At 43.8% G+C, this 23,571-nt stretch overlaps 1 protein-coding gene across 1 annotated transcript in view; it reads right to left on the bottom strand.

The window, feature by feature from the left end:
• The window catches only part of LOC141121729 (uncharacterized), a 373,994-nt gene that overhangs the window by 15,109 nt on the left and 335,314 nt on the right, over nucleotides 1-23,571 (bottom strand). Inside the window, exons 9-12 of the mRNA XM_073611439.1 lie at nucleotides 16,763-16,996; nucleotides 16,510-16,683; nucleotides 16,254-16,395; nucleotides 10,892-12,033 (exon numbers count right to left, since the gene is read on the bottom strand). Coding sequence (XP_073467540.1) covers nucleotides 10,892-12,033; nucleotides 16,254-16,395; nucleotides 16,510-16,683; nucleotides 16,763-16,996 — 1,692 coding nt within the window. The remainder of the gene's footprint in view (nucleotides 1-10,891; nucleotides 12,034-16,253; nucleotides 16,396-16,509; nucleotides 16,684-16,762; nucleotides 16,997-23,571) is intronic.

Genomic DNA, 23,571 nt, shown 5'->3' with positions numbered 1-23,571 from the left:
AGTGTAGTGTAGTATAGTGGTCAGTCTAGTACGGTGGTCAGTATAGTGTAGTATAGTGGTCAGTGTAGTATTGTGGTCAGTGTATTATAGTGGACAGTGTAGTATGGTGGTCAGTGTAGTGTAGTGTAGTATAGTGGACAGTGTAGTATGGTGGTCAGTATAGTGTAGTATAGTGGACAGTGTAGTATAGTGGTTGGTGTAGTATGGTGGTCAGTATAGTAGACAGTGTAGTGTAGTATAGTGGACAGTGTAGTATGATGGTCAGTATAGTGTAGTATAGTGGTCAGTGTAGTATGGTGGTCAAGTGTAGTGTAGTATAGTGGTCAGTGTAATGTAGTATAGTGGACAGTGTAGTATGGTGGTCAGTATAGTGGACAGTGTAGTGGTCAGTGTAGTGGTAAGTGTAATATAGTGGACAGTATAGTATAGTGGCCAGTATAGTGGTCAGTGTAGTGGACAGTGTAGTGGACAGTGGTCAGTATAGGAATCAGGTAGGTCAGTACTATTGTATTTGAAGGGACTCAGGGATAGCTAAAAGTCTGCAGGTTAGGGGGCGCAAATTACTTGCCTTGCCCCGGGTGCTGACAACCCACGCTACGCCACTGATTCCAAGTACTCCCCATTTATCACCACCCTCTGAACTTGCCCTTGTAGCCAGTTTTCAAACCATGTACTCACCCTATGGTCCATGTCAATGGACCTTACTTTGTACAGTAAATGTTTATGGGTAACTGTGTCAAATGCTTTTGCAAAATCCAGATACACCACGTCTACGGGCCTTCCTTTAATTAGATGGCAATTCACCTCCTCATAGAAGGTTATTAGATTCATTTGGCAAGAACAATTATTCATGAATCCATGCTGATTACTGTTAATGATACAGTTTTCATTACTAAAATCTTGTATATAATCCCCTATCATCCCCTCCAAGAGCTTGCATACTATTGATGTTAGGCTAACTGGTCTGTAATTCCCAGGGATGTATTTTGGGCCATTTTTAAAAAAAAATATCGGTGCTACATTGGCTTTTCTCCAATCAGCTGGTACCATTCCAGTCAATGGACTTCTTAAAAATTAGAAACAATGGTCTGGTAATTACTTAATTGGGTTCCTTAAGGACCCTCGGGTGCAAGCCATCTGGTCCCGGTGATTTATTAATGTTACGTTTTTCAAGTCTATTTCTAATTCTGTCCTCTTTTAGCCATAAGGGTGCTTCCTGAGATGTGTCATGGGGATAAACACTGCAGTTTTGGTTATTGAAGCCCCCCGATTCCCTTGTGAAGACTGAGGAGAAGAATAAATTCAATACCTTTGCCATCTCTCCATCCTTAGTAACCAGATTCCCTTCACCATTCTTTATGGGACCAATATGATCTGACCTCCCTTTTTTACTATTCATGTACCTAAAGAATTTCTTGGGATTTTTCTTACTATACTCCGCTATGTGCCTTTCATGTTCAATCTTAGCCGCCCTGATTGCACCCTTACATTTCTTGTTGCATTCTTTGTAAATTTGGAATGCTGATGATAATCCCTCATCCTTGTATTTTTTGAAGGCCTTCTCCTTTGCTTTTATATGCATTTTTACGTTGGAGTTAAGCAACCCAGGGCTTTTATTAACTCTTTTAATGTATTAAACAATTCGGATGCACTGGTTAATACCTTTATTTAAGATGCTCTCATACTGACAGCACACGTGCACTCACAGCTTACATGCACTCAGCCCATGTGCACTCACAGAACTTGTGCACTCACAGCCCACATACACTCACAGTCCACGTGCACTCACAGTACTAAGAAAACACACACACACTACACAGGTACTCATGATACACAGGTACTCACGAAACACACACACAATACTCGGATACTCACAATACACACACAGTACTCAGGTACTCATAATACTCACACAATACTTAGATACTCACAATACTCAGGCACTCATAATACTCAGGTACCCACAATACTCAGGTATTCACAATACACAGGTACTCACAATACACAGGTACTCACAATACACAGGTACTCACAATATTCAGGTACTCACAATACTCAGGTACTCACAATACTCAGGTACTCGCATACACTGCCAGTCGGGTTTTGTAGTATGTGTCTCTGTGTCACACTGCACAGCCGCCCCTTGTAATCTGACACTAGCAGTCAGTCAGTAACCTTCAGTGCTCCCGCTTCTCCAATCAGTCTCACACACTCTCCCTCCGGTCTGCACATCACTTACCCGCCGCCACTCCCCATCAGCCTTCCACCTTCTGGTTCCCGATGGATGTCCTCCCGCCTCCTCTGTCCACGTCTGTGGGGTGATACTGTCCTCAGTACACCCGCTCCCCTTACCACAATGTCCCATTCTGCCGCCGCTGTAGGTCCCTGGGTAACCCACTGCAGCTCACGGTAGTGAGGGGGTCCGGTCTGCCCCGCTGCCACTCTCGTGGTGGGGGGACCGGTCCCAGCATTGACTTCTGCAACAGCACCACCTAGCTGTTGTGTAGTGGCAGTTAGCAGCATTATTAATTACAGGCTAAATCTGAGTGGAGACCTGGGGACACTGTATAAATTATAAATGTAGTTTCGTGGTCCTCATGGAAGTCCATGTGCGGACATTTTTAACTATTATTATCATTATTATTATAAACTTACTGGATTTAAATAGCGCCAATAGTTTGTGCAGTGCTTTACAGTGCAAAGGGAGACAGTACAGTTACAATACAAGAGGGTTAAGAGGTCCCTGCTCATAAGAGCTTACAATCTAATGGTATGGGGCAGGTGGTAGAAAAGGTGAGTTCTTAAATAACATCTACACAGTGTTTAGAGATTGATTTTATCACCCCAACAAGCTCTCTCCAGTTCATGGATGTAATCATTATGTTTGGATGATCTCACCAGTCAGGAGACTTTCCTGTCATCCTACATGATCCCTTCTGAGGAAAATGAAGAAAATCAACTGACACTCACTCTTAGCCCCATAAGGTGATATGGGGAGATTTGGGTATAGAGAGACCTGTAATCTTATGTATCAAGTAAAAAATCTTATTCCAGTAACATCTAATTTTAGGGCAATCCCACCATGTGTGTAACATCAAGCCCATGTGTTCACAACCTCTGAAACAGAGGGGGATGCTGATATGTAAGGTTTAGCTCATTTGGGCAGGACTAGGTACCATCAGATGAGTACCTTCAGACTCGCCTCCACTATGGTAATGTTTAAGAAGCCTCGGATTGTGAGAAAAGGCCCCATACCATTCCTCCAAGTCCCATACCTGTGAGAGGTCTCTCTCCCATTCCACCATGTAGAGGGGCTTAGTGAGATCAGTGAACAGTGGCTTGTAAATCACAGGTATTCCCGCCCTTTCTGCTCCATGGTCTGGCCACACCATTGTTCGTAGGCTGTGATTTTGGGAGGTTTGGGTTTAGTCACCCATAAAGAGTGTAAAAAATGGGAGATTTGGAGAAATCTGAACTTCTCTGTCCAGGGCATATCCAGTCTACTTATACAAAAACTAAGAGAGATCTGATCTGAAGACTTGAAAACGTGACCAATCCTATACAACCCTTTGTTCAGCCACCATTTAAAAGTTTTGATGTCCATGCCTGAAGGAAATTGAGGGTTATGAAACAGATGGGCTAATGGGTGACTCTCAGAGACCAACTCTGGGTGACCTCTAACTCCACCCCATAGGGTTACTGAATGAGAGAGAGTTGGAGCTAAGATAGAGGGACAAGGAGGACACCACGTTAGTTAGTCCAGAGTGAATTGGGGTACCGCCTGTCATTCCATATCCACCCAATTGGGTTTAGTAACTCGGTAATATATGATTGAGATGTGGGCTAGTTGAGCGGCTTGATAGAACCATAATAGATTTGGCAGAACAAGACCACCTTTATCACGAGCGTGAAATAGACCTTCTTAGCCACTCAATGCCCTTTTGAATCCTAGATGAAGTCAGTAATGTTGGCCTGGAAATGCTGTAGATCGCCATTAATGATAGGGAAGGGTAGGGAGCAGAAGAAGTATAGTACAGAAAAGTCATCTTAATGGAATGGCCCCGGCCTAGCCAGGACAGGTGGGGTTGTGCGCATTGTTTTAGATCTGCTTCTAATTTCTTATATATGGGGGGGGGGTTGGTTCCATACAATTGGTCTATACTGGTGGCTAGATTCACCTCCAGGTAAGGAATGACGGAATCACTCCAAGCCAAGTCACAGTGATCTATCACATGTGGGATTAGTGTGTGCGGGTCCGTGATATGTCATGTCTGAGATTTGGACATGTTGATGTTCAGGCCAGAGATCCACCAAAATCATCCAGTAATGGAGAGATGTTGGGGGTGGAGATTAAAGGGGAAGTGACAAATTAAAGCAGATCATCAGAGAAGAGGGCACATTTATGATGTTGTGGGCCCCACTGTACTGTGTTCATCAATAAATGAAGTAAACTGATCCATGTGCAAATTCATATACATCATAAAGTGCTTTGTGCTCAATATAGTGTTCTCTGCAAGTCCACTGCTTCCACTTTGCATCTACTTCAATGAACTTATTTTGTTCTAAAAAATCAATCAATGAAAAGTTGATAAGGTGTAAAGTTCTCGGTGCTCCAAACTGTGCCAGCTGTAGTGTAGCCACGCCTTCTTCCACCTCTTACACACGTGATGGTGAGGGCGCCCCCTTAGTAGTGATTTTTATTGATTTGTGGGGTATTTTTTTTGCAAAATCAGTTTGCTGAAGTAGATGCAAAGTGGAAGCAGTGGACTTGCAGAGAACACTATATTGAGTACAAAATATTGTATGATTACATGAATTTGTACAGGTTTTTAGTTTATTTAATATAGCAGCAAATATAAGATTAACCACTAGCCGACCAGTGCACAGCGAAATACGTCAGCACGGCTGGGCAAATGGGCATACAAATACGTCCCCTTAAAGACGCAGAATTGTGGGCGTGCTCCGTGACCGTGCCCGCAGGGTCCCGTGATCATGTCATGGATTGTAAACAAGGCATTTCCCCACTTTATGTTGTATATGAATTTGCACATGGTTCAGTTTATTCAATTTCTTGATAAACACCATAAGATCGGTGAAGTAGGTGTAAAGTGGAGGCAGTAGATCTGCAGAGAATATTATTTGAGCCCCTAGCACTTTATATATGAATGTCTCCACATATTTTAGTGTATTTGTGATGATTTATGTGCACACACAATAGGACAGCGCTGTGACACATAATGCTCTTCTAGTTGATAAAGGGAATACTTACCTTTGTTACAGCAGCAGTCCGGTATAAGTTATTTTTGTAGGTATTTGAGTTGTTACACATAGCGCGGGTTTTATTCTATTTATATTGGTGACATAATTGCCCAAATCTGGGGATCAGGAGCCATTTCCACCCTTTACTCTCGGCTGGGGTTCTTTGTATCCATATAACAGATGTTCTACATGACTAAATCTGCCATCAATTTTACTGCAAAATCAAAGGGGCCAAAATGTCTCCCCCCCGAGCAGTAATATATTTCTATCCCCCTTGGTGGGAGTGGAGATGACCCATCTATAAGTATATACAGTACATACACACACAGCACAAGGACGTGTTCACACTGTGAGACGTTTCTCTGGGCTGCAGTTCTTCTGAACTCCACAAGATGGTGATCTCCCTTCTACCCAGACAGGAAGTCTCTATGGAATACAGACAGGAAGTCTCTATGGAAGACAGGAAGTGATGTCAGGTATACACAGGAAGTGATGTCAGATGCAGGCAAAACAAGCCATGAATAAGGATGAGCTCAGGCATGTTGGCAACCCGCATGTGCAATACCCGACAGGAAGTCAGCACTGCACAGTGCTAATCACAAGCAGAGAGACATTTCTCGATCCTTGCAGCCGCTCACCGGGAAAATGTCTCACTGCCTGTGATAAGCGCTGTGCAGTGCCAACTTCCTGTCGGATATTGCACATGCGGGTTGCCAACATGCCTGAGCTCATCCTTAGCCATGAGGTACAAAGGAGACATTGCTGGAAGTGGCAGTAGAGGAGGTAATAAGATCTTATTTTCTATTTACACCCAGTAACCCCCCGTCATGTCCGTCCTCTTCCTCCATAGTCACTGTGATGTCTTTTATCTCCAGCAGACGATGATACATACATATATATATATATATATATATATATATATATATATATATATATAGTGTGGATCTGAACAGCGCCGTCTTTAATACTGATTGGACCCTGGGCAAACATTTTCTTGCCCCCTAACCCCCCCGCCCCCCATGCAATTTGACTCACCACCTGCTCTGAGACATACAATAAATAGCAGCTAGATTCAAAAATCAGTTTACAGAATCAGATCAGGCAGCGATTGTGATTGGTTGCCAGAGGTTACAGTGTATCATTACATTTTATAACAGAAACAAAGAAAACCTTTTTTTAATCAAAATTTGGGGTCTTTTTTTATTCATTTAGCAAAAAAAAAACCCAGTGGTGATAAAATACCACCATCAATAAAAGGCTCCAGGCTGTATAGAGGATATGTAAATTCAAGGTCTACTCACCAACACCAACTGGTATCAAGAGATGGGGGTATATCTGTCTCTCCTCCCATCTATTGGTCACATATAAAAATGAGATGAACAGAAAAAGAGAAAGTATGCCAGTAAATAATGTCTTACTGAAGATATGGACTAAAAACAAAAAATGTCCAGCGCTCTGGATGTCACACAGACAAATAGCAGCAGTCCAAAGTAAAAAGTATGAAAAAGCGCTAATGCGCGAAACGCGTCATCAAGGCAACCTTTGACAGAGGTCCCACTCAGTACCATGCCACGGTGAATACCCATCCATCCATCCACCCACCCACCCTTGGGAGCGTCACATTGTCCACAGCAGTGCTTTCCAACTAACCTGCTGGCTCTATTCATTCCCTTCTGGCTGGTGGCTCATGTTTACCATTGGATTTCCTGAGTGACACCACTCTTCCTTGAAGCTTTTGTCCACTCAGAGGGGACACAGACTTTCTGGCGGCTTCCCTGTTCACCATGCCACTCCTTGATGGCTTTATTACATTACCACTGCCTCTCACTGAGGCTTTCTACCCAGAGTGGACACAGACCGGCATTTCAGCTGCTCAGCGCTATCAGCTGACTCTCCGGCGGTTCCCCTGTGTGAAGCCGCGCCCTCTCCCTCCAGCTGGGCTGACGTCATCGCCCCCTCGGCACGGAGCCGCTGTGAGACTTTTCTCCTCTCAGCGGAACCACTGCCTGTCCTCATGTTACATCTACGGAACCTTCCCCTGGAACCGGTGAGCCATCCCCTCTGGATCCCATAGCCAGTGGATAAAGTGTGTGTCTCCTGGGTCTGTGGGCTGGGGCTTCCATCTCCCCTCCAACCCCCTTCAATTTGTTCACAGCCTGGGATTAGGTTTTTTGGATGGATCTCCCGTTTTAGGCTGCCTGTTGCTGATTGGACTTTTATTCAAGTGCAATATAGTGCTATTTATATGGGACTATTTTTATACATTGTTTACCAAGTGCTTTTACTATATACATTCATTAAATTTCTCAACTATTACTTTGGACTGCTGCTATTTGTCTGTGTGACATCCAGAGCGCTGGACATTTTTTGTTTTATATCTGTGTCTATCAGTTATGGTTAGTCCAGCTGCACTGATTTCCCTTCCCCCCCTCCCCCTTTCCCTCCCCTGAGTTCAAGTCATGTTAGTCTACTCAGTACATGTTATGTATTACATGGCATGTTGATTGCTTATCACAAATTATGTTATTTTTTCACATGTTTTGATTGAGCTCCCCGGGTGTACACTCATTGGTGCTGGGATATTATTGTTTTTTTGAAGATATGGACTATCTGTCTTCTGCCCTATGAAATGATCTGTCTCTCAGATATGTAATACGGGTACAACTCATCCATGTGGACACAAATAACCACTGAAGGACGAGCCCCATATATCACCATATCCACAAAAAAACTTCTCTCTTAATCAAGACTGCATTGACACAAGGCATGGGGTGAGATTTGCCTTGTATATATACCTCGGGGGTCTGTGTGCCGAGTAGTGTATGAGTATGACCCAGGTATTTCTATGAAGACATGTCTGATGAAGGAAACTAAGGGGTCTATTCATAGAAAATTCATGGGATGAATGTGACAAACATTCATCCAGCCATTACTTATTCTGGCCATAATGTAACAAAGTGATTTCCTATGATTGTCAGCTCCATCTAGTGGCCATAATGGGGTATTTTTCCTGACTATCCTCCATTAGTAGAAATATCACAATACTGCATTATGGCCACTAGATGGAGCCAAGGAAATCAGTGTATGAAATAAAATACATCCAATATTCATCTTGGCTGTGTGAATGATGCTCACATTCGTTCAACTAATTTTTTTTTTATAGACCTCTAAGTGTTTGTGAAATCTTACACCACAAAATGTATTCAGCCAATGAAAGGTAATGACTCCATTTTTATTTTTCTACTGCTATCAATGGCCAACACAGTACAACACTTCATCCATGTCTTTGGTGATCTCTGATCTCCTTATGAACTCAGGGATGTACAATTCCTATCGTCTGACACCCGGGACATGCAGTTCTGAGGGCCGGACAGGTAGGTTTTTTTAACATTTAGCCCTGCTGTGGGCGAGCAAGGAGCAGATTTACTTGTCGGATGGAAGCATTTGGGTGGCTGAGCGAATGTTTCCACACCCCCAGGTAAAATGCCCCCCGACACACATACGCTATGTATCCCGGGCTCCTCTTGCCCATCTGCGGACCCGCGACCAGCATAGCAGATGATGATGGGTAGAGGGGGGGGAGGAGAGAGAACACACATCCGCTCTCCTCCCCTTCCTGTTCATGACCCAAAAGTGACATGTATGACATCACTTCCGGGTCCCCACTGACAGTTTTCTTGGCTATTAAGGTTGAGAAAGAATATAATGCAGTGCGATCTGTATTACATTCCATTCAGTGGAGCACAGGGGAGACATTGGGGGGTCTTTTAAAACCTGGATGTCTCATTAAAGAGAACCTGTCACCAAAAAATCATCACATGAGGGACAGTCTCGAGGCACCCTCCAAAATTATGGACAATCTCGAGGTGCCCCAATCTAAAATGTAAAAACTATTCTAATAGTTCTACATAATGCAACAACATCAATACACATAGGACACCCAACGTTAGAAGTGATTTATTCTTCCAAAGCAAATACATTTTTGCAAACTGGTACTGACTAGTAATTCCAATGTTTCTCTTCTCCCTCAGTTTTTCTCCATCACTCAGCTAATGAGACCCCAAAGCTGATGGAGAGAGGCGGGGGAGGATCACACAAGGGTTATATTCAGGCAACTGATATCCTCCTTATCAGCTCATGATGTCATTGGTCGTTAGGTGGTTGGCAGCTAGAAGGTTGTAATGGTGTACAATGAAAACCTGAGGCTTTGTGTAACTAAAAGGCTTCATCCACCCTCCAGATTGTATACAATTTTGGGCCAATTTTTAGGTATTTTGCCAAGGCGCCCCTGAAGAAACCTCAAGGCACCCTGGTTGAAAAAGGCTGCTCAATGTGATGAAAAAAAAATATTTGAATTGAACAAAGTTAAATTTAAACCCAAGCACATAACCCCTCTCCCCCCCAAAAAAGTCTGAGGCCCCGCCACCACATATACAAACAAACTCACACATTGGGGCGCCTACGCCTAAAAACGTTGTTACACAAGTTACATATCGCCACGCACAGCAGAACGAGAGCGATAATTCTATGACCAGACCTCCTCCATAACACTAAACCAATGACCAATAAGGGGCTATTAAAGCGATGACCACCAGTGATGCCAATCAGTGCCCACCAGGTATGCCAATCAGTGCTGATCAGGGATGCTAATCAGTGCCCATCAGGTATGCTTGTCAGTAACTCCTCATCAATGCCACCCATCAGTGCTGCATATTAGTACCTCCTCCTCATATTTTTGCCTCCTCATCAGTGTCCATCAGTGAAGGAGAAAACTTACTATTAACAATATTTTATAACAGAAACAAAGCAAAACTTTTTTTTTTAATTTTGTATTTTTTTATTTGTAGCACAAAAAATAAAAATCCCAGTGACGATCAAATATCACCAAAAGAAAGCTCTATTTGTGGGAACAAACAGATAAAAATGTCATTTGGGTACAGTGTTACATGACCGCACAATTGTCATTCAAAGTGCGAGAGCGCTGAAAGATGAAAATTGGCCTGCGCAGGAAGGGGGTGAAAGTGTCCAGTATTGAAGTGGTTAAACATATGGGCACAAAACCGTCTCTGGCAGTGAAAGGGTTAAAGGAAATGTTCACCTTCGGGTACATGTTACATGTTCCTGTTCCTACAGCGGCTCAGCGATCCGAGTCCTCTGTGTGACAGCAGTGCGGGGAGAAGTTCCCCATACTGGCTGTCACTTTATGAAAAGATCGTGGCCGTGCCATTGATTCACAGAGTTCTGTCCTTTACCAATGTTGGCTTGTAGTTTTCAATGAACTCCCACACCACTGCTGAGCTCTCTGGTAGATGAGGAACAAGGAGATGGTCATAAGGGACAAGGAGATTGGGACTCTGATTTAGTCCCTTGCACAAGTCGTTTTTTCAAAAAATGTCCACACCCCCGGAACTGTTTCTTACATGATGAAGATCAGCCATGGAGTATATCTGAGGTGTATATTAGGGTGTGCTTCTTCCCCACATGAGAGCTGTGATGTCCAGCAACATTCATATAGAAGACATTTCCCACACTCAAGGCACTAATACACCTCGAGGGTTGTGTGGGATCCCTGATGTACAGGAAGACAGGACTTCAGTGAGGAACAATTCCCTCACTCAGGACAGGAAAATGGCTTCTCCCCCGTGTGAGATCTTTGATGTGTGTAAAGATCAGACTTCCGTGAAAAACCTTTCTCGCACTCAGGACAGGAATATGGCTTTTCCCCCATGTGAGATCTCTGATGTCGGTTAAGATCGGACTTCTGTGAAAAACATTTCCCGCACTCAGGACAGGAATACGGCTTCTCCCCTGTGTGAGATCTCTGATGTATGGAAAGATTGGACTTCTGTGAAAAAAATTTTCCGCACTCAGGACAGGAATACAGCTTCTCCCCCGTGTGAGATCTCTGATGTATGTAAATATCAGACTTCTGAGAAAAACATTTCCCGCACTCAGGACAGGAATACGGCTTCTGCCATATGTGAGATCTCTGATGTCTGTAAAGATTGGACTTCACTGAAAAACATCTCCCACACTCAGGACAGGAATATGGGTTCTCACCTGTGTGAGATCTCTGATGTGTGTAAAGATAGGACTTCACTGAAAAACATTTCTCACACTCAGGACAGGAATACGGCTTCTCCCCTGTGTGGGTTCTTTTATGAACATTAAGATTGTATTTAGAATGGAAACACTTCCCGCAGTCAGTACAGGAATACGGCTTCTCCCCCGTGTGAGATCTCTGATGTGTGTAAAGACTGGACTTCTGTGAAAAAAACTTCCCGCACTCAGTACAGGAATATGGCTTTTCCCCTGTGTGAGATCTCTGATGTCTGACAAGTTGTGATTGTTTTACAAAACATTTCCTGCACTCAGGACAGGAATACGGCTTCTCCACCGTGTGAGATTTTTTATGCCTATTAACAAGGAATTTAGACTGGAAACACTTCCCGCACTCAGGACAGGAATATGGCTTCTCTCCTGGGTGAGATCTTCTATGAACAGTAAGATGGTATTTAGAAGGGAAACATTTCCCGCACTCAGTACAGGAAAACCTCTTATCTGTTGGAAGGACGGCACCGTCCCTCACAGTCTGAGGTTCCTCAGGATAAGAGGAATACGATGGTCCATCTACACTGTGTGGTGCCAGATGGACATTTGAGGTAGCCGGGTTTTCTCCTGGACTATACTGTGTGATGTCCTCATCTTCTACTTTACAGTCTGGAGACAAAGTGAGACAATCCTCCGAGGTTTTCCTCATCTCCCGTCCATCTACTAAAATATAAATAAAAAGATTATTATTAGACATAAGCAGATTGGTTTCCCTAAACCAGGACTCCGCCCACATCAGGCAGCTTTGTCTCTGAGGATCTTATAATTCCACCCTCAAGGTAACTAGTAAATGGGTCCTCTGTAGGGTGGCAACTAATGATTATTTTCATAATTGATTAGTTGGCCGATTATTGATTAGATTAATCGACTAATTGGATAAAAACATGAAAAAAAGGTTGGTGTATGATTTAGTTAATATTCTTGAATATCTATATGCAGCGGTAAATATAAATATCCAGATACATAGTTGGATATTTAATCCACTCTGAGAATAACAGACAGATAGATGTATTATTAGAGGGTGAATCTGCTACATATCAGAATCAGAGATCAACATTATTAAAATGTAAAAGACGTAAAATGCTGTTTTGCAGATGATCAGACAGGAGTGTAATATAATATGATGGATGACAGACTCCCTTGTCATAGACAGGTAGGTGGGTACAAGCTCCCTGCACCTGATGTCACTTATGCTGGCCTTACACAAACTCATTTTTCTTTCCAAAAAACATTCATCCAATTTTCTAACCATTAGTGGGGTCAAATCGGCGTTCATTTTCTACCACAGTGATGGGAAAATTAAAAGGAGCAGAACAAAAAACTTTTCTCTATCAAACAAATTTTCAATTTGTGTATGTGGTTTTTGTTTAGAAGTTACATTCATTTTAAAATTGAATGATAAAAGCAAGTGGAATTTTCGAACTACACTCGTCCATTCATCGAATGTACAAATAATTTTCATACAAATATTTGTGCGAACATTTTTATCCAAAAATCGATTAGTGTATGGCCAGCATAGGACATTTAGTAGCAGCAGCATGATTTTTTTAATCATCTGTTATGATGGGGTTAAAAAATAGTCTTTTATAGTACAAAAACAGCAGATAATCACTACTATAAGGGATTCATTTATACTGTGAAATAGTGAAAGTAATATATCTTATATCATATATATAATAATAAATATACCCAGAAGTAGGATATATGGGGATTTTACCTAGGAGTCACACATGAAGATATATGGTGGTTTGGGGGGGGGGGATTTTATATTAACCGGTTCCCGACCGTGTCACGCAGATATACCGCAGAACAATGGCCCTCCTGGGTGAAATCCCGTATGGTACGTCTTACCCTTTTTCGGCCACCAAAGGGCATGTGCCTGCTGCACAGCGGGGGCCCCAATGCATGTGGCCGGCAAGCAAGAGCGCCAGCATGGAGATTTGTGTGTGTAATCACACAAATCCCTGTGCTGTCAGAGGAGAGGAGCCATATCGTTTGTTCCTACAAAGTAGGAAAAAAACAATGTCTCCTCTCCTAGTCACTCCTATTCCCATACAGTTAGAACACACTGAGGGAACACACAATTATCTCCTTGATCACCCCTTAGTGTTAATCCCTTCGCTGCCAATGACATTTACACAGTAATCAGTGCATTTTTATAGCACTAAATCGCTGTATAAATGTCAATGGTCCCAAAAAAGTGTCAAAAGTCTCCAATCTGTCCGTTGCAATGTTGCAGTACTGCTAAAAATCGCAGATCACTGCCATTACTATTAAAAAAAATAAAATGCCATAAATCTTTCCCATAGTTTGCAGACGCTATAACTTTTGCGCAAACCAATCAATGTATGCTTTTTGCTATTTTTTTTTACCAAAAATATGTAGAAGAATATATATTGGCCTTAACTGATGAAGAAATGTATTTATTTTTTTAAATTTGGGGATATTTATTATAGCAAAAAGTAAAAAATATTGTTTTTTTTTCAAAATTGTCACTTTTTTGTTTATAGCGCAAAAAATAAAAACCGCAGAGGTGATCAAATACCACCAAAAGAAAGCTCTATTTGTGGGGAAGAAAGGACGCAAATTTTGTTTGGGTAGAGCATCGAATGTCCGTGCAATTGTCAGTTAAATAAACGCAGTGCCAAATTGTAAAAAGTGCTCTGGTCAGGAAAAGTTTCTTGTGGAGCTAAAGTAGTACTGAAAGTTAAGACTTTTTTTTCATGGATATAATCATTTTAAATATAATGCACAATAGTGGTAAACTTTTACATTATGTAATTGTAATGCCTTTTATCACCTCCAGTCTATCAGCCTCCACCTTCTCTGGGTTCAGATGCTGATCTTCCCTGTGCAGAGACCTTAAAGTCATTGTAAATGTTGGATTTCTTTTTTTAAACAAACTTGTAATACTTACCTGCTCTGTGTAATGGTTTTGTACAGAGCAGCCCTGCTTCTCCTCTTCTTGTCCCCTCCCCCCTCTGGCACTTCTGGCTCCCCCTGCCTTCAGTGTTCCCCTATAGGAAGCCACAAAGTATAGTATAGAGTTCCCCTATAAGAAGCCGCAAAGTATAGTATAGAGTTCTCTATAGGAAGCCGCAAAGCATAGTATAGAGTTCCCCTATAGGAAGCAGCAAAGTATAGTATAGAGTTCCCCTATAGGAAGCCGCAAAGTATAGTATAGAGTTCCCCTATAGGAAGCAGCAAAGTATAGTATAGAGTTCCCCTATAGGAAGCTGCAAAGTATAGTATAGAGTTCCCCTATAGGAAGCAGCAAAGTATAGTATAGAGTTCCCCTATAGGAAGCCGCAAAGTATAGTATAGAGTTCCCCTATAGGAAGCAGCAAAGTATAGTATAGAGTTCCCCTATAGGAAGCCGCAAAGTATAGTATAGAGTTCTCTATAGGAAGCCGCAAAGCATAGTATAGAGTTCCCCTATAGGGAGCAGCAAAGTATAGTATAGAGTTCCCCTATATACTACATGTCCCATGAGGCATTGCTCCTCACACATTCAAGTTCTCTGGCATTTACTGACATGTATGGATGGTGTACTGAGCTGTATTTTTTGATATGTAAAGAAATAATGCATTCTGTATGCAGGCCAATTAATCGACTGACTAACTAATCGATTATAAAAATAGAACACAACTTTTTTAATCGATTAGTTGTTTCAACCCTACATCTCTGAATCTCCTACCAGCTCATTTCTTTATTCATGGACATCAGTCAGAGAGTGAGGAAACAACAAGAACTGTCTTTTATAGGAGTGATAGTGATGAGGGGATTATAGGACGAGTGTCCCCACCCCCTCTATCATTCATTGCCATTTTCCCAACACAAGTCCTGCACTTCCTTATTTAGTCCACGATTTCGTCATGAACAGTGGGGCTGAGCCCCACCAGAGGTCAGAGAGTGAGGATGGGGGAGAACAACCAAGATGAAGACTGGACTGATCCTGAAGACCAGGATCAGATATAAAATGTCCAGCTGGTAGAAAATGGGTGCAAAAAAGTGAGGACTATGTAATGTACAACTTATTATATAGGATACAACAGTTAGGGATTTTATATTATCATTGTTATTTATTATTATTTAAGGTATTTATATATAGCGCTGTCAATTTACGCAGTGCTTTACATATACATTGTACATTCACATCAGTCCCTACGCTCAAGGAGCTTACAATCTAAGGTCCCTAACTAAAATTCATATACTAGGGCCAATTTAGACAGAAGCAATTAACCTATCAGCATGTCTTTGGAGTCATAATGATGTATATAGCGCAGGGTCAGGAGTATGTAATGTACAACAAAGTATATAGTGCAGGTGTCAGGGGCATGTAAAGTACAATATAAATTATATAGTGTAAGGGTCAGGACTGATAATATTGGTATTCAGTGGAAGCCTAAATGTTCACATGAGACAAGCTGCAGAGGTCCCACACCGCTGCCTCCCATCTCCTGAGACTGCACTCAGTGACTTGGGTCTGAGACTATACAGACATATCCCTCCACCCGGCAGTCAGCAAATAACAGAGCAAGTAACCCTGGGAGAATTGTTCTGTCAGAGATCTTGCCATACCCGGGTATGGAGCAGAAGATCAAAAGCACATACCCCAGGTGCCTAGGTCTAGTAACATCTATGATGGAAATGAATATTTTGCTGTCCGCTGAACCCCAGAATGTTCATAAATACAGTCTAGATACATAAACTGTATCTGCAGCACAGAGAAGGAAGATTATCTGAGAGAAATACAGGACGGTGAACATAGCTCAGGAAAATGACCAGGGTATTACAGGCTGATATCACCCAGTCTCCACCCTACTCTGGACCAATCAGTGAGCAGTATGGGTGGAGGAATGTATTTAGTGTTAATGACCCACCTGTACTGATCTCTGTAGGAGTGTCCTCCTCTATAAATGTCCCCGTTATTCCATCCTCCTCCATAGACTGCTGATCATCCCTCACATACCTCTCTTCTTCTTCTGCTTTAACCTCAAATTCTATATCGATTGGATCTCCACTCTAAATCAAGAAAATGAGAGTGAATATCATCTGTAAGATATAAGCTTTATTATTGTGACATCACATAAAAAAATCCACACATTGTCTCTATTTTATAAGCTCCGTCCCACCAACCTTGTAACAGTGAGGGATGGTGTGATCTTCCTGTGTGGAATCCCGGGAATACAGAGGACGGGGACATCTCTCTGGTGGGTTCATGATATTCAGTGGTTCCATCACTCCATACTCCTCATCCTCCTCTTTATACTCTTCTTTAAAAACAATATTACCACCCCCCAGGTTTCCATCCTGAATATATAATTAAACGTTCATTGTAACAAACATGCTGTGTATAAATCAGAACTACCAATAATTGTAAATCATTTACCTGATGATGATGATGATGAGTGATGGTGTGACCTTCCTGTGTGGAATCCCGGGAATACAGAGGATGGGGACATCTCTCTGGAGGGTTTCTGTAGCTGGATGACTCCTCTATGGTGTCCTGGTACAGATCTTTGTGTTCTTTTAGAAACTCTGACTCCTCCATCACCCCATCCTCATCATCCTCCTCTTTTATCTCTTCTTTAACTTCAACTTTAGAATCTCTCAGTTTTCCACTCTGAATATAGAATAAAAATGACATCAATGCAGATAATGTACAGATCCTAATGATACTATCAGTGATTATTCCTCATCTACCTGATGATGGTGAGGGATGGTGTGATCTTCCTGCGTGGAATCCCAGGAATATAGAGGATGGGGACATCTCTCTGGTGGGTTCCCATTACTGGAGCCATCTGTAGGAAACACACACACTGACTGAATACATTGTTTCTATGTGTTTATCAGATTATGAGGGATCTAGGTGGATCCTCCGTACTGCTCTCTCCTTTACAATAAAGTCTCCTCTTACCCGGTGATGTGAGGGGCGGCTGATTGTCCATCATGATGTCCTTGTAGAGATCCTTGTGTCCTTCTAAATACTCCCACTCCTCCATGGAGAAATAGACAGTGACATCCTGACACCTTATAGGAACCTGACACACACAATGATACAGTCACCATCCAGACACATCCCTTGTCTGTTACTGGATAATGTCCCAGAATTCCCAGCACCGCTCACCTCTCCTCCATGATCTCTCTGGTGACCTCTAGAATCTTCTTTGTATTTCTCTATTCTATCAGGGAGGGAGGTGGAGGCAATGTGATGGTCATATGATCTCCAGACTTTACAGGAAGAAAATTCTAGATCTGAACACAAATAGTAAAATTTTAATGATATTCCCAGAATCCTCCTCAACTCACCATTCAAGTTTCCGTTTTATTAAAGCCCCACTTCAGACTGAGGTGTAATTTACCCCCACACTATGCAGGATAAAAGCTTGTAGCAGGCATTCTGAGGTCATTACATACAACGCAGGACCCACAGGCCTACTTTGGTAGTGAGGATGCCAAGGGTCCACCCACATCCTAAGAGCATCAGAAGCAAAGCCAGATAGAGGGAAATTGTTAGGAGGAGCTGTGAGGTCAGTGTGATGTCATAGGACATAGACTGGAGGGACATTTGGATGGGGAGATTTCAGGGGCCCTCTTTATGAAGCTCCTGTGAAAACCAAATCATTGTTCCTGGGTGCGTCCTACCTCTCCTAAACTTTAGAGTTAACTTTAATCTTTACCATACAGAAATCTGTCAGGAATCTGTGAAAGTAAGCTCTCATGTGATCAGGTGACATGCGGAGGAACGGAGTGTAAATACCAGACAATTTTCTCAAGGGCTCCTATTGGTGGGGATTTATTTTGCTGCGTGCTGGTGCCAAGTTTCCACCCCCCAGGATCACTGCAGGTGTGGAGAAAAGCTGTGTTAGAGAATATGGAGGAGAGATGAGGAGGAGATCCAGGAATCAGGATAAAGGTCAGGACAAGCAACAGACGAGCGCATCCAAGAGATGAAGCCGGGGTCACTACACAGAAAATCAATCCAAGGAAACAACAGGCAGGACGAGGAATGGCAAGAAGGAGCTGAGAGACAAATGAGAATATTGCTCAGGCAATGGGAGATTATCTCAGCATGACTTACATAATGAAGGAGATGAGGGGGAGGGGAGGAAGTCACTTAAGTCAGGGCTTGACAAATTTGCTTTGAATCTAGAAGTCAGCTAAAAAAAAGTTAGGAGACAGTTTTTTTTAAGGGAAGTGTGGGTTATCAGTGCCAGGGGCAGGGCAAGTAATTAGCAAGTCATTTGTGGGGTGGAGAATGCAGGACTTGGGGTGGGAGGTGCAGAAGGGTGCAGGACATGTTGGGCTGTGTGCAGAAAGCAGGACATGGGGAGGATGGTGCTAAATATGGGTTGCAAGGTGCAGGAGAAGGGTGCATTACATGTAATGCAGGGTGCAGAACGAAGGACATGGTGTACAGGGTACCGGAAAAGAGTGCAGGTCACCGCAGAACACAGGACATGGGGTACAGGGTAACAGAGAAGGGTGCAGTACACTGCAGGACATGGGTGCAGAATGTAGGACATGGGGTACAGGATACTGGAGAAGGGTGCAGGTCACCGCATAAAGCAGGACACAGGGTACCGGATAGGGATGAGCCGAACACCCCCGGAAAGTTTGCGCGTACATTCGAACACCGTTAAAGTCTATGGGACCCGAACGTGAAAAATCAAAAGTGCGAATTTTAAAGGCTAATATGCAAGTTATTGTCCTAAAAAGTGTTTGGGGACCCGGGTCCTGCCCCAAGGGACATGTATCAATGCAAAAAAAAGTTTTAAAAACGTCCATTTTTTCAGGAGCAGTGATTTTAATAATGCTTAAAGTGAAAAAATAAAAGTGAAATATTCCTTTAAATATCGTACCTGGGGGGTGTCTATAGTATGCCTGTAAAGTGGCGCGTGTTTCCCGTGTTTAGAACAGTCCCTCCACAAAATGACATTTCTAAAGGAATAAAAGTCATTAAAACTGCTTGCAGCTGTAATATAATGTTGGATCCCGGCAATATGGATGAAAATCAGTGAGACAAACGGCATGGGTACCCCCCAGTCCATTACTAGGCCCTTTGGGTCTTGTATGGATATTAAGGGGAACCCCGCACGCACATTAAAAAGAGAAAAGGCGTGGGGCCCCCAGGCCCTATATACTCTGAACAGCAGTATACAGGTGGTCCAAACAAGACAGGGACTGTAGGTTTGTACTTAAGTATAATCTGTTTGTCATTTGGAACAGTTACATTTTGTAAGTGTAGCTACAGCCAAAAAATACATTTTTTACCTTTTTGGAAAACATAGGGAAGGGCTATCACCCCTGTAACATTTGTTTTGCTGTCTGTGCCCCTGTTCAGAAGATTTCACCTCGCTTTCTGTCCCAATGACAATTTGTTTTGCTGTCTGTGCCCCTGTTCAGAGGATTTCACCTCACTTTCTGTCCCAATGACAATTGGATTTTGAAAATTTGGGGTTATTTGGGGAAACAAGAATTGGTGATAAAGCTTCAGTGGAGACACCTTTTTCCCATATTAACTCTTACAGGAGAGAATTTCCCTTCCTAGGGGTAGATTTCCACTCATTTCCTGTTGTCTCCTTCCATTTGTAAGTAGGAGTAGTTTGTAAGTCGGATGTTTGAAAGTAGGGGACCGCCTGTATATTCTATATGGCCTGCCCTATATACTCTGCAGAATATTGGGCCTTTTGTGGTGGTGGTGCCACAACACTGTAAGCCCTCACAGTTACTCTTGGTGGGCGCAGGAATGGCCCTGCTGTGAAATATTAGATCAAGAATTGTAATTACATGCCCCTGTTAAACAGAGGCAGAAAAATTGGGTCTTAGGCAGTGGTGGTGGTGCCACAACACTGTAACTCCTCACAGATTCTGTTGTTGAGCGCAGGAACAAACCCTGCTGTGAAATATTAGAGCACCACCAAATTAAGGATGTGAGCCAAACAGGGAACATGGGTCAAGTGTCCCTGTCGGAGGGCGGAGAGGAGGTTGGTGCCATTGTCGCAAACCACCATTCCTGACTGAAACTGGCATGGCATCAACCACCTCTGAGTCTGCCCCTGCATAGCTGACAGAATCTCTGCCCCAGTGTGGCTCATCCTCTAAGCAGAACAACTCAAGCACCGCATGCCATGAGTGCTTGCGTAACCCCTTGAACGCCTACGGAGCACCACTGATTCCGAAGAGAAATCTGCAGAGGAAGAGGCCATAGAGGAAGAAGAAGAGGAGGGGGTGGAGGAGAGAGGTGTGGCAGAATCACCACTACTAGCAATTTAGAGGCGTGGTGGCGGAACAAGCTCCAACAATACTGCACCCTGTCCTGCATCCTTCCCAGCTGCCAGCAGAGTTACCCAGTGCGCCGTGAAAGACAGGTAACGTCCCTATCCATGCCTGCTGGACCATGAGTCAGTGGTAATATGCACCTTACCGCTGACCGCCCTGTCCAATGAGGCCAAGACATTGCCTTCCACATGCCAGTAGAGAGCCGGAATGGCCTTCCTTTAAAAGAAATGGCGTTTGGGAACCTGCCACTGAGGTACCGCACATTCCACAAATTCACAAAAGGGAGCAGAGTCTACCAGCTGTAAAGGCAGCAGTTGGAGTGCTAGCAATTTAGCCAAGCTAGCATTCAGCCACTGAGCATGTGGATGGCTTGGACCGAATTTCTTTTGACGTTTTAGCAACTGGGGTAGGGAATTTTGCCTGCTACAATTGGATGTTGGTGTAGCGATAGCAGATTGCCCGCAAGTACTTGGCACACCTAATTCTACACCTTCATTCCTCTCAGTGCAAGTTTCTGATATGACTGAAGGTATAGTGGGGTTGGAGATCCCAGCTGATGAGGAGCAAGGAGAGGTCCGCCTTGTCCTTTGGTGTGGGTCTTTTAAGTACTGTTGCCAACGGACTGCATGGGAGGTCGACATATGTCTGGTCAAGCATGTGGTGCCCAAGCGGTTGCTGTTTTGGCCACGCTTGATACACTTCAGACATATGTTGCAAACAGCCATGGTGCGATCTGCTGCACACATATCCACACCAAAGAACTTTTCAAAATATGCGGGGAGTCAGCAGCGCCCTGCACATGTGGAGCTCTACGGTTTGATGCAGTCGGGTGGCTGCCCTTAAGCTGGCCCCTGGAGAGCATCCTGCCTCGTTGGAGATGTGCCGCCTCCTCCTCCTCCCTTCTATCAGGCACCCACGTAGAGTCAGAGACCAAATCATCCCCTCCCTCCTCGTCACTGGAGCAAACCTGGCAGTATGCTGCAGCTGGGGGAACATGACTGCCAGTTTCTTGTACGTCTTGGGCGCCCCCTCTCTCTGGGCTCATGTTACTGCCTTCCTCAACCTGGGTACCATCATCGGAGCCTTCAAAACACTGCACATCCTCCTGCAGTATGTACCCCACACTGTGGGCGAACAGTTCGGGGGACTCCTCTGTGCATGATGGTGGGGCTAGGGAAGGAGTGACTGATGACATTGAGCTGATGGAATAGGCCGCTTTGGCAGCTGCATTGGCAGGCAAACTACTCTGAGCCTGGATGACAGAGGATGAGGACGGCTTAGTTATCCACTCTGCATGTTGTGGATCAACATGGCCAGCTGCCGAAAAAAAGGACAAGCGTGCCCCACGGCCACGTGCTGAGGATGCACCATGTCCACGACCAGCACTTATGGCTGTAGACACAGAGCTTGCTTGCCCTCTTTTAGTGGCCTGTGAGCATCTGCCTCTCCTTGGTGGCATTCCAGACATGCTGTAAAATTTTATTAGCAAAACACCGCCTGAAGTTTACTAGAAAAAGTACACCAGGAATGGCCTGCAGTCAGATTTAGGCTTGGCTAGACTAGAATGCAGTGGATATATATGTATGCAGGAGACTGTATATATTTAATGCACTGCAGATCACTGAATCACCTGCCTGAAAGTGTATTTGAAAATGTACACCAGCAATTGCCTGCAGTCAGATATAGGCTTGGCTAGACTAGAATGCAGTGGGATATATATGTAGGAGACTGTATATATATTTAATGCACTGCAGATCACTGAATCACCTGCCTGCCTGCCTGAAAGTGTATTTGAAAACGTACACCAGCAATGGCCTGAAGTCAGATATAGGCTTGGCTAGACAAGAATGCAGTGGATATATATGTAGGAGACTGTACATATATTTTATGCACTGCAGATCACTGAATCACCCGCCTGCCTGAAAGTGTATTTGAAAACGAACACCAGGAATGGCCTGCAGTCAGATATAGGCTTGGCTAGACTACAGTGCAGTGGATATATATATGTAGGAGACTGTATATATATTTAATGCACTGCAGATCACTGAATCACCTGCCTGAAAGTATATTTGGAAACGTACACCAGCAATGGCCTGCAGTAAGGACCCTGTAGTCCTGTTTCTTAGCACCTTGTGGGGATCTTTGTGGCAGTGCCAAGGCGGTGCCATGTGTGAGATTCGGTCCCGCTCCTTCCTCTCTGTTCTGCCAGAGGGCTCTGCAGGGACACAGGCAGCTGTGGGTGGAAGCAGGAGCCGATGGTGACAGTAATGCGGCCGCAGAAAGGAGAAAGATCGGCAGCGGGAGCTCAGTGAGATGAGTCCTCTCATGCCGCTGTCCTACCCAGTCAACCCCTCACTTCACAGGTACGGTGCTCACCCTCCGCTCCCCTCACCCTCCCACCTGGCCCCGCTCCAAGCCACATTTCTGTCTGAATAATGTGTCCGGGTTTCAGGCAGAAACATTATTCAGACCAACAGTGAGAATGGGCTGACAAGAGCCCAGGTGCCAGGATGTCATTTCTAGTCACCATGGCAACCTGGAATTTGTTGAGCCCTGACTTAAGGTGACCATAGAGACATGGAAATTCAGCTGGTTCAGCAGGGATCGGTCACATTTCCATCCATGTGTGGTCACTGCCGGATAAAAGTCACTCGATCAGCGGCTGCAGCCAATAGCTTCATCACTGATCTGTGTATTCTGAGAGCGGAGGAGCGCCCCCCATTGTCAGAATACAATAGTGCAGTGGGGAGGATTCCCCCATCCCCCTCCAATGTGTGGATGGGGAAATCAGTTCAGTTTTTTTCACTCATCCCATTGGCTGAACGATAAAACTGAACCATGTATGGCCAGCTTTGGAAGCAAAATATATTAATTATCAACTGATCACCCTTGAAGGGGTTAATCTACATATTACCT

The sequence above is a fragment of the Aquarana catesbeiana genome, unplaced genomic scaffold (assembly GCF_042186555.1).
Source record: "Aquarana catesbeiana isolate 2022-GZ unplaced genomic scaffold, ASM4218655v1 unanchor228, whole genome shotgun sequence".
Taxonomy (NCBI): Eukaryota; Metazoa; Chordata; class Amphibia; order Anura; family Ranidae; genus Aquarana; species Aquarana catesbeiana.
The sequence above is the reverse complement of the archived record's forward strand: the minus strand, read 5'-3'. Positions and strand labels throughout refer to the sequence as shown.